The sequence below is a fragment of the Bison bison genome, unplaced genomic scaffold (assembly GCF_000754665.1).
Source record: "Bison bison bison isolate TAMUID 2011002044 unplaced genomic scaffold, Bison_UMD1.0 scf7180017864064, whole genome shotgun sequence".
In the NCBI taxonomy this organism is placed as follows: domain Eukaryota; kingdom Metazoa; phylum Chordata; class Mammalia; order Artiodactyla; family Bovidae; genus Bison; species Bison bison.
The window spans coordinates 1,292,619-1,305,228 of NW_011494636.1; the positions used below are offsets into that span (position 1 = coordinate 1,292,619).

The 12,610-nt window shown below is 40.7% G+C and overlaps 1 protein-coding gene across 1 annotated transcript in view; it reads left to right on the top strand.

Moving 5' to 3' along the window:
* The window catches only part of PLD5 (phospholipase D family, member 5), a 418,989-nt gene extending 408,444 nt beyond the window's left edge, over positions 1-10,545 (top strand). The window contains exons 9-10 of the mRNA XM_010836680.1: positions 1,881-1,995; positions 9,412-10,545. Of these exons, the coding sequence (XP_010834982.1) occupies positions 1,881-1,995; positions 9,412-9,659 (363 nt within the window). The 3' untranslated portion in view covers positions 9,660-10,545. The remainder of the gene's footprint in view (positions 1-1,880; positions 1,996-9,411) is intronic.
* The last annotated feature ends 2,065 nt before the right edge of the window (positions 10,546-12,610 follow it).

The window sequence follows — 12,610 nt, forward strand, 5'->3', positions numbered from 1 at the left end:
GTCTTTGAATTTCATGGCTGCAGTCACCATCTGCAGTGATTTTGGAGCCCCCAAAAATAAAGTCTGACACTGTTTCCACTGTTTCCCCATCTATTTCCCATGAAGCGATGGGACTGGATGCCATGATCTTTGTTTTCTGAATGTTGAGCTTTAAGCCAACTTTTTCAGTCTCCACTTTCACTTTCATCAAGAGGCTTTTGAGCTCCTCTTCACTTTCTGCTATAGTCCCCCAGAAAGATCTGTTTTCCCTCTTTTGGGTCATTGTCAACTCTCTGGAGGAAATGGGCTCTCAGTCAAGCCTCAAGCTGTGATACCATCACTGACTTAAATTAGGATGCATAATTTATTCTTTCTCAAATTTGTCTTGATTCTATAGTAATATCTTCCTCAGAAGGAATGAGCCTATTGTACAGACAGATATTGTGATAGAAAATCCAAGCAGAATGACTGCTGGCTGTTAATTAGTTTCATGTGACCACACAAGTGTAAAACCATGACATAAGAGCATTCACAGGTTATTAAGTCCATCTGAAGAGTCCACCAAGGCTATATGTGAACCCATCAAATCTGACACAGATTTTGCAGAAGATAGGAACTGAGGAAATAGGGTGATCCAGGCTGCATTGCCTGTGATCATGGTAACATGGCAGTAGGAGAACCTTCCTCTGGAATGTGCAATAGAAAATTCTTAGGTGGTAGATTTAGACCTGTGTACCATTGATCTCAAGGGTTCTACCAAAAAAAAAACCAAAATAGATTAGAATTTGCAGGGCTGGAAGGGACCTTAGAGATCGCTTAGCTTATCATTCCTTTCTCAATCTGTGTGTATGTGTGCATGCTCAGTCATGTCCAACTCTTCGTAACCCCCATGGATTGTAGCCCACCAGGGTCCTCTGTCCATGGGATTTTCCAGGCAAAAAACGGGAAAAACCAACTCTCATTATTTCCCCAAACCAAGTTTTGACACTTACAGTTTTGAAACTATAATGATATCTCCATTTTCAGGTATCATATCATTTTTTCTCTCTGCCTCTTCTCTCCTTCAAACACACATGATTCTACAACTGTAAGACATTCTGGAAAGATTCCATGCAGTTTTGAAAATGTTCAACGTTTTTCAATATGGAGGAGACCTGAGGTCCTAACCTTAATGGTGTCTTCTGTGAACTCAGTCACAGTTTAAGCCTCATCTGAGCACTTGCCCATTTCAGCAGGTTCCTGAAGCCACTCCAGATGTCATTCACATCTCTTAGCACCCCATCCCCATTCCAGCTGAACTAGAGTGCTGCTTTTGGATCACATTAGAATTGAAATTCAGGACCTGAAGGTGTGATTTTTTTTTTTTTTTTAGTTGCTTATTAAAAGAGTTTGTAGACGGAGGTGTTTAGATGGAAACTATTTGTTCTTTGGGCAAAACCTTTTTTTGACCTTTGGAAATCCCCAGTCAATTCAGCTAGTCATTGACATGGGCTTGCTGCTTCTTATAAGATATGCAGCATGTAGGAAATCAGTTCATTGGCATGCTTGACAGAAAGCACCCTGAGGCATAGTTAAAATGTCAGTGCACCCTGATGAATAAGATGATAAGAATTAAACAACTTCTGGCCTTCTCCCTGTTGAAAGAATGAATTTTATGTTCATTTTATTGCTTAAAAGTGTTAATTACAGACCTGGATGAGCATGTTCATTTTCTCTCTTGTTGCCTATATGGATTTGAGACCAAAAATAGCTTCAGCTATATGAAGTAACAAGATTGCAGTTTTAATAACTCAGTATGAGGTCTATTGCTGATCTTTGGATAAGAAACCTTTTTGTGTTTGAACAAAATCAAAAATGTTCTCTATATTCACCTGTTTATTTATATATTTATTGTCTTACAGAAATTCTTTGATCTGGAAAGAGAGAATGCTTGCATTTCAAAAGAACAAAGGAATCACACCTTCCCTAGATTAAATCGCAACAAGTACATGGTGACGGATGGCGCAGCTTATATTGGTAGGTGTCAGGGCTGTGAGGTTCCTCAGGGGATCATGCAGGTTAGTGGTAACCCAGCTGCACTCTGGTGTACCCCATGGTGAGGAAGCCCCTGCCAGTGAATGGGAGGCCCCAAGGTCAGGAAACAAGAGAGTGAGGGCAAAGAGCTTTTCAACCAAACATCTCATCTGTGGCTTGGTTCATAGAACAGGAGACCATACAGGATGTCTTCTCATAAGTGTTTTGCAGAAATTCCATGGTCCATTTGTCTTATTTTGTGCTTAGTCACTCAGTTGTGTCCAACTCATTGTGACCCCATGGACTGTAGTCTACCAGGCTCCTCTGTCCATGGGATTCTCCAGGTAAGAATACTGGAGTGGGTTGCCATGCCCTTCTCCAGCGGATCTTCCCCACCCAGAAAATGAACTGGGGTCTCCTGTATTGCAGGCAGATTCTTTACCAGCTGAACTACCAGGGAAGCCCTATAGGTGGGAAATTCGATGGTTCATCAAAGGCCAGTCCTGGCACTAGAATGAACCCAGAGCTCATTTCCTACCCACCATACCACAGCCAGTCTGTATGAGTAATAGGGAAGCAGACCATTGAAATTTGATATCCAAATGAACACTGTCTGTGCAATAATCCTATGCCTGCCATTTTTTAAATAGCTAACTTTGGACAATTTACTTAAGCTCTCTAAAACTCAGTTCTCTCATCTGTAAAAGGGGGTTGACTAGTTTCTGCCTCATAGGATGGTGTTTAATTAGGATAATATGTACAAAGCACCTTGCACAATTACAGCACCTAACACATAGATGATACCTGATTCATATTAGCTATTATTATTAAGGTAATAAAGTTCCAGACACAGAAACAATATGTTATTGGTTTATTATTTACTAAGGGATCAAATCTAGTCTACTTTCCCATGGCCTGTATGGGTCCAGGGTAACCTTTTTACTCGTTCTGTCACAGGCAGGGTGGAAGTTATTATCTATAAAATGAAGGGGCATAGATCACAAAATAGCTGGAATGGTTTTTACAATGTCCAAATGAAGTAGCAGAGTCAAAGCAGAAAAGAAAAGCACAGGTGTGGAATAAAGGAATATGAAATTTGCATTATATTTTCCAAATTCAGTCAGTAAATAGAAAATATGCCCTTTTAACTTTGTAAAGCACCTTACTTTCTTTGATTCTCTTAGCAACAATGTCAATAGGGAAGGCAGCTTTAATCACCTACAGTTTAGAAATAAGGAAATTGGGCCATAAAATATGAAATGAATTAAACATACAGATGTAAGGGGGAAGATTTTAGAGCTAAGTTTCAAATGCCGGGCATCCAGACCCCTCACCCCTGTAGCCCTTCAGAAGTCACTGTCGTCGGCCCCTGGAGACACTACCTCCTGTGTCAGTATAGAGATGATCTGTCTTTTCCCATTTGGAATAGTTGTGTGTCTTATTAGTAGAATAGAGTATTGGAATTTTTTAAAATGTATGTCATTCCAGTTCTAGAATATGAGAACATTGTTTTGTTCATGTTGTCCCTCTCAGTGACACAAGGTGTGATAATTTAGATTTTCTCTTGTTCATCGAGGCATGGAGAATAGAATGAAATGAGCTTCTTTTTAAACAAGTGACATAAGCAGACTCAGATGTGTTTAGCCCAAAGTGGGAACCTCTGGTTCAATATCGGGAAACAGGAAACACAGAGATGGATTAAGTTTTGGGCACAGTGGGATATTAGAACTCAAATCTGAATATTTTACCTGCAGAGTTTACGTAAAGTAAATTGTTGTACGCACACTCAGCAGTGACATGTGCTTATATCCAAATACTCTTTATAATGAATTAAGAAAGTGTGTTGGAGTCAGACAAATCTCTGATTTCAAGCCCTGACACAAGACAGAAGATGATTAGAAGCACACAGTCTCTCTGAGTCTCTGCAAAGCCTCTATTTCCTTATCTTTAAATAAGGGGGATAATAACACCCACCCTTTGGTGGTGGTATGAGGATTGAATGAGATAATATATGAAAAGCTCCCAACACTGTCACTGCTCTGTCTACCAGATTCTTAGCAAAGACTGATTCCTGACTCTCTCCCTTGTTTCCCTATAAAGCATTTTAAAAATAGACTTTGGTTTTTGTTTAAAGTTTAGGTTCACAGCAGAACTGTGCAGAAGGCACAGAGATTTCCTATATACCCCCATCCCTACACGTGCACAGTGTCCCCCATGGCCAACATCCCTCACCAGAGTGCTGCATTTGTCACAGCTGATGAACTTACACTGACACACGTTCATCATTTACATTAGGGTTCTTTCTTTGTGCTGTACATTCTGTGGCTTTCAATAAGTTATAAAGACATGCATCTGCCATTATAGTATTATATAGAGTAGTTTCGCTGCCCTAAAATCCTATGTGCTCCACCTATTCATTTCTACACCATCCTGGCAACCCCTGATTTTTTTTTTTTTAACTATCTGCATAGTGTTGTCTTTTTCAAAATATATAGTTGCAATCATATAGTGTGTAGCCTTTTACGATTGGCTTCTTTCACGTAGTGATATGCATTTAAGGTGCTTCCATGTCATTTCATGGCTTGATAACTCATTTCTTTTTACTGTTGAATAATATTCCATTTTATGTTACCTTCTCTGGAGAAGGGAATGGCAACCCACTCCAGTATTCTTGCCTGGAGAATCCCATGGACAGAGGAGCCTGATGGGCTATAGTCCATAGGGTCGCAAAGAGTTGGACATGACTGAGCGACAAACATACATTCCCTTCTAGGAGTTTTATAATTGGTAGGCTACAGTCCACAGGGTTGCAGAGTTGGACACGACTGAGCGACTTCACACACACACACACACACACACAGATTTTACATTTAGGTATGATCACATTTTGAGTTACATTTTGTGAAGGGTATAAGATCTGGGTCTAGACTTTTTTTTACATGTGGCTGTCCAGTTCTTCTAACATCATTTGTTGAAAACACTGTTTTTGCTCTATTGTATTGCCTTTGCTCCTTCATCATGATTGTTGACTCTATTTATGGGGGTGTATTTTGTGGTTCTTTATTATAATACATTTTTAAATGAGTACATTTTACACATAGCATCTTCAGTTCAGTTCAGTTCAGTTGCTCAGTCATGTCCGATTCTTTGTGACCCCATGAACTGCAGCACACCAGGCCTCCCTGTCCATCACCAACTCCCGGAGTCCACCCAAACCCATGTCCGTCGAGTCAGTGATGCCATCCAACCATCTCATCCTCTGTCGTCCCCTTCTCCTCCTGCCCTCAATCTTTCCCAGCATCAGGGTCTTTTCAAATGAGTCAGTTCTTTGCATCAGGAGGCCAAAGTATTCGAGTTTCAGCTTCAACATCTGTCCTACCAATGAACACCCAGGACTGATATCCTTTAGGATGGAATGGTTGGATCTCCTTGCAGTCCAAGGGACTCTCAAGAGTCTTCTCCAATACACCACATAGCATCTTAGCAAAATTTTAATTCCCTAGAATGAAGCATAGTTCTAATATAAAAATGCTTAAAGAGCATAAAGAGGGAAAATTCACTGATAATTTAAATAATTATCAGCATATTCTGAAAATCTCTTAAAAGTCACTCAAATACCTGCTGAGAATGCTGAATAAAGAAAAATCCACACAAGACCTTGCATGGAATTATAGTTCCATTAAATGCTCTGAAGGCTTACAGAAGACTCCCCAGACAGTATCATATCTCTACTTTAAATTCTCCAGAGTATATTTGAGTCAAGCTTGGCAAAGTTGTTTGAAAGATTTTGATTATTTACATATTATATCCTGTGAGTTCATTTGCACCCTCACAGGGTATTCCTGAGGGTAGTTCCCCAACTCTCTTGACATTTGGGGCCTCAGTATGCATTCTAGAAGCTGAAATGGCAGTCTCAAAAACAGCTGGGTAAAACAGCTTCCAAACTGAAAAATTACTGAAGCATGTATGTGATTTTGAGGTTTAACCCAGCCATCAGGAGATGAAAGGTAGGAAAACAATCACCTAGTGTAGAAATGCCCTGTAGACCTTTAGGGCTGTGATTCCTGAGAACAGACTAATTAAAACTCTTGAGAATCAATAAAGATGCAGAATCTTGGCTCCATCCTTTGTATTAAAGGAAAAAAGCTGAATTTTGCAGAATAAGATTTCAAAGTCTTGTCACTTCTCTCCCATCATCTTGCCCCGCTCCACGTTGCCCCCAAAGCATATGCATGTTTCTTTCAAACAGTGAGATATGCAAATGAATGGAGCAGAGATCTCAGCGTGGCCTGATGCACCAACCCTGGGAGCTGACGAAGTCTAGGGCGAAGAGCACAGTTAGCACAAAGCAAGTACGCCTTTCAAATCAGAGGTGACATGAAACAGAAGTTAAGTGTGGGCTGTGGAGTCAGACCTGGCTTTTGAACATCAACTGTGGAATTTTTTCACTTCCACCTTGGACAGATTACTAAACTTTTCTGTGCCTTAATTTACTCATCAATACAGTGAAGTTAATATTGTCACCTCACAGGACTGCAGTGAATATCAAATGAGATAATGTTATGAGATAACAAATTACTGCCCTTGGTCTAATGCCTGGCACTTAAGTCATTAGATGAGATTTTAGTGTCTTCTCAAGAAGTCTTTGAAAAGTGTGCAAGAATGCTAGAGTCTCATTTATAGAATGACTAGAAGGTGCCATCTCCCAACAGGTTCCAGAATAACTCTAAGCCTAGAGTTGCTACTGATCCTCTCCTTAGAGGCTGAGGCCTATGTTTACCTAGCCTGAGCATTTGCACAAAACTTAAGCCCCTGAGCATGGTCTGAGAGCACATGGTCCAAAACACACCAACAGCGAAGGGAGTCCCTGTGCAGACCCTAACACAGTCATAAACCATTCGGCAAGGAGCTTGCTAATTTATAGCAATAAAATTGAGTCAACGTTGTGTCTTTTTGGAGAAGGAAATGGCAACCCACTCCACTACTCATACCTGGAAAATTCCGTGGGCTACAATCCATGGGGTCGCAAAAAGTCAGACACAAATGAGCGACTTCACTTTCACTTGTATGTCTTTTTAAAAAAATATTCATTTATTTATTTATTTTTGGCTGCGCTGGGTCTTCATTGCTACACATGGGCTTTTTCTAGTTGTGGAGAGTGGGGGCTAACCTCTAGCTGTGGTGTGTGGGCTTCTCATTGCCGTGGCTTCTCTTGTTGTGGAGCATGGGCTCTTGGGCATGTGGGCATTGGCAATTACTGCAGGGGGACTCAGTGGCTGTAGTCCACAGGCTTAGTTGCCCCATGGTATGTGGGTTCTTCCCAGACCAGGGATCGAACCAGTGTCTCTTGCATTGCAAGGCAGATTCTTAACCACTAGACCACTAAGGAAGCCCCCATAGTTATGTCTATCATGAAGCTATTGAAAGCATCATTGTAGTGTTTGTGTGGAGTAGGCTGAGATATTAAGAGAGAGAGGGGAGTTCCTTCTCCATGCTGATAATATTTGACTTAGAGGAATAAACTTAAGGAGTCAAATGGAGAAGGAAGGCATCACCTTCCAGTATTCCAGGCAGTACCATACAGAAAAGGGAGTTGATATGTGAACGAGCTCCAGGGAGTAGGGGAGGGGCCAAAGAACGAGAACTATAGAGGAACAGACATTGACTCTCTCTATGGGTGTCCCTTCTCCCAGAAGCTTCTCCCACAGATGGCTGCAGGGCCTTAGGTCAAGGACACCCAGGGACCATGATCTCAACATCTTTCAACCAATGCTCCTGCAAGATGCCTGAGAAGCCACTGAAGAAAAGGAAAGTCAACCTATGTATTTAAAAGCCTTCAGTTCACTTGTGGAACTAGCTCTGAACCAAAGAGGACAGTGGTAATTTGTGAAATAACTTTGTCAATCTTGACATGGCTAAATTTTTATTGGTGAGAATGATGCTTTGTTTATGGTATTGAAGATAGCTTATGGAGTCTAGGAGACCTGGATAAACCATTTAACTATGTGAAGTTGGGCAAATTTATTCACCTCTTTGAGCCTTCAAACTGTGGTACTGGAGAAGACTCTTCAGAGTCCCTTGGACTACAAGGAGATCAAATTAGTTGATGCTAAAGAAAACCAACCCTGAATATTCATTGGAAGGACTGATGGTAAAGCTGAAGTTCTAATACTTTAGCCACCTGATGTGAAGAGCTGACTCACTGGAAAAGACCCTGATGCTGGGAAAGATTGAAGGCAACCAGAGAAGAAGGGCAGCAGGGTATGAGATGGTTAGACAGCATCATCGACTCAACAGACATGAATTTGAGCAAAGTCTGGGAGATAGTGAAGGACCGGGAAGCCTGGTGTGCTGCAGTCCATGGGATCACAAAGAGTCAGACACGACTGAGTTACTTTCACTTTCAGTTACTTTCAGCTTCTTTCAAGATTAGTCTGTTGACTTCCTAATCCCTCAGAATATGACTTTATTTGGAGACAGGGTCCTTACAGAGAATATCAAGTTAAGGTGAGGTTCATTAGGGTGGTTTCTCATCCAGTTTGACTGGTGTCCTTATGCAAGAGGAAAATTTGGACACAGAGATATATGCAGAAAGGAGATAATGTAAGGAGACACAGGGAGGAGATGGCCATCTACAAGCCAAGGAGAGAGGCCTGGAACAGACCCTGCTTTCACAGCCTTCAAAAGGAACCAACCTGCCAATACGTTGACCTTGAACTTTCAGCCTCCAGAACTGTGGACATTTAGCCTCCGGTCTGTTCTACTTTGTTACAGCAGACCTAGTAAATTAATACACCAGCTATACCAGCAGTCACTCTGGGGCACCTGCTGTTGCAACAACTTCCCTGATTCCTGGGCTAAGAAGCCTGATTCTGGGACTGGGAATTGACTCACAGCCCAGGCAAGGAGTGTTTTGTGTGTTTGGTTAAAAACTGGTTCTCCTTCTCTGGCCTCAACTTTTTCTTTGATGTGAAAGCTTCTGAGCATTGTAATTAGTGCCTCTCATTTGTACATATGGATTAGATGTGTCTCTTTGAGAAGGGAGGAAATGTTCACAGGATGTTTAAGTGTATTCCTATATATTTTAAATGTTGTTGTATTTAGTGTACCTTGTGAACATCAATAAGAAATAACATTATCCAAAAAAAGAACATCAAATTTCCTGTTTCCAGTTTCAAGTTGAGCAAAGCTGAAGAAAATGCCAAAATAATATGCAAATATTAATGTGCCATATGTAAGCCTTCTTGGATTTTTTTATGAGCTGTCAACACAATTCAGTCTCCCTGTCACTGTTCCCGGGTGTTTTTTGTTTGTTTGTGTTTTGTTTTTTTAATAGAATCTGCTTTCTATTTCTTTAAATGAAGAATATTCCCCAGTGGAATATTAACTCTTCACCTTCATTTCCTTTGTCTTTTGCAGGAAATTTTGACTGGGTGGGGAATGACTTCACCCAGAATGCTGGCACAGGCCTCGTTATCAACCAAGCAGACGTGAGGAACAACACAAGCATCATTAAGCAACTCAAGGATGTGTTTGAGAGGGACTGGTACTCGCCCTATGCCAGAACCTTGCAGCCCACCAAGCAACCCAACTGCTCAAGCCTCTTCAGACTCAGACTCCCCTCAAACAAAACTGCCATGTACAACGCAAGTGGGAAGGACCCCTAGAGTGTGTAGTCTGAATGAACAAACTTACGGGACATCTTGTATTTCACATTTATATATATATATATGTATACAAAAACAAAGACTTGAGGAGAGAAAAACAATTTAATATGTCTTTTTTAGGGGAAAAGCACACACAAAAATATTCTCTGAACGACATGTAATAACTAACAATATCTTAGCCGCGTGTACACTAAACTTAAGACTTTTGTATTTGTTACTTCTGACAGAGAATGTCATTTTGGCTTGGAGGTTAGTTTTTACGTTTGCATACAAATTTTAAGACTTTGATGCCTCTTCCTTTCTAGTTTTAGAACTTTTTCTGCTGACCACCTGGTCCGTTCTTAGGAAGCTTAGCATGAGGTAAGCTCTTTAACACCATTCTGAGAACTGCTGACGCAGAGGAGCGTGAGGATTTTGTCCGGGAGAAGGGACTGATCAAGCCAAGTATTTGTCCTTGGAAACCATTTCCAAGACCTCTATAGTCATGTAACCATGAACAGCTTACATCTCATGCTCATCTTCAACACACTTGAAAAATACCCTTTTTGCCTCCTTCTGCATTTTTTCCAATACCATGGCTTTTATTTTCTATCATTTTCTCTTCTCACAAAAAGTTATATAGCACCCCTATATTCACCTAAACATTAGTTCCAAGTATGATTGTATCTTTTGAAAATGTATGAATTGTTCAGAATGAATGCAAAATGTAAAAAGCAGTCTTTAATTTTCACCTTTCAACTGCACTTTTCCCTACCAAATTGATATTTTAAAACCACAGCCAACAATGTGTATCCTTTCTCTCAAGCTCAGAAAAATTATGTAGCCACCTGCTAATATCCAGCAAGCTATTCAGTCTGCATTATAAGAATAAAGTAGTTTTTCACATTTTTGTTTAAGTTTATGGTGTTTAAAAGTAGATTTTAATTTCTTTATAATCCTTTGCTGTTAAGAGTATGCCAGCAAACATTTATAGAGCTATTTAATATATCTTCTGCTATTTAATATACCAAATGCTTTTCAGAGAAATGCAATTTAAATACTGTGCTTAACATATTTTACTAAGAAACAAAATATTGGATTATTGTTCTAGTATGTCCTTGTGTTGTTGTTTTATATCTATACAATGTGTGCGCTCAGTCGTGTCCAACTCTGTTCAAGCCCATGGACTGTAGCCCACCAGGCTCCTCTGTCCATGGAATTTTCCAGGCAAGAATACTGGAGTGGGTTGCCATTTCCTACTGCAGGGGATTTTCCTGATTCAGGGATTGAACCCATGTCTCTTGCATCTCCTGCATTGGCAGGCTGATTCTTCACCACTGCGCCACCTGGGAAGCCCATAACTGTATGATATATAACCCTATATTAATGGAGACTGTTGCACTAGAGATAGGCATGGCCTAATCAGAGCCCAGAGCAGGTGCCCTTCAGGACGTCTAGCCTTAATGTCGCTCCTGACCCTCCCTGGCCTGGGAACAGAGTCCTGCACTTCTTGGTCTTGGGTTTCTATTGATAATGTAGGGACATTAATAATCACCTACCTCGCAAAGATGTTGTCACAGTAGAAAATGTTTTTAACTTGTTTTGAAATCAAAAGAACCTATATAAATGCTAAGCATTATAAAGTATAATGTTTGTGGTATCCTGATGTAATCAATAACAGGTTCTCCCAGAAAACCCACAAGAGAAAACAAATCCACAATTTCTAGTTACAAATACAAGTGAACACAGCAACGCAAAAGCCCTGCCGGAGGTCTGGATTGTCATCATTCTGGTGGAATGTTTTGTCAGATCACTTTGGCATAAATAACATCAACATTAAACTAGACCGTGTGCTTGGAATTCTTCTTTAGGACTAGCCTCTGCTTGTGCTTTTAGAGCAAGAAAAAGCAATCTCTCTCTTTTTTTTTAATTTCTAGAGGCTTGATTCTAATAGGTCAGAAAAAGTGATGTAGGAACTCACAAGTCTTGTTCAGTGGGTTTACTTGGTGGAAAATGGCCATTGTTGGTCACTAGTGATCACATACCTTCCTTTCTTATTTCCAAGTATTGCTCTACTTGATATTTAACCAGGCTGTGAAGAGAGCTGGGAAAGACATGTATTTTTAAGAATAACCTGTTTTAATGAACGACTATGGGATTCTTTTTCTTATTCTTTTTATTTATTTTTGGTTGCACTGAGTCTTTGTTGCTGCATGCGGCTTTTCTCTAGATGGCGGCAAGCCAGGGCTGCTCTTCGTTGTGGTGCACCAGCTTCCCATTGCGGGCCTTCTCTTGCTGTGAGCACAGCCTCTAGGCACACAGACTTCAGTAGCTGCAACTTGTGAGCTCGAGAGTGTGGGCTCAGGAGCTGTAGCACACGGGCTTTAGGTTTTGCCTGGCATGTGGAATCTTCCTGGACCAGGGATTGAACCTGTGTCCCCTGCATTGGCAGGAGGATTCTTATCCACTGTATCACTAGGGAAGTCTCGACTAGGGAACTCTTAATGAAATTCTGCACCGATAGTGGCCAGTCCTTAAAACTCTAAATATTTACCTTGCATTCATATCCATATAATCAAGAATATGCCTATCCTTGTTTAAATATGGAAGTATCCAGTCAGTCATCTCAGTAAAGTAAACGTAGTTTTAATGATGATTAAAAAGAGAACACAAAAGAAAGTAAGCAGAGTTGACATAGAGACAAAGAAACATAATAATTGCACTCCTGGGTGGGGAAAATCAACCTGGGCTGAATTTGGAAAGGACATCGGAAGGCTGAAAACCTGGTTGCTTACTCGTTCATTCTCAAGTTCTTTCCTGGAGTATTTTGTCATGTCATGGGATAAGCATCAGTTCAGCCGCTCAGTCATGGCATGGACTGCAGGCTTCCCGGTCCATCACCAACTCCCAGAGCCTACTCAAACTCATGTCCATTGCGTTGGTAATGCCATCCAACCATCTCATCCTCTGTC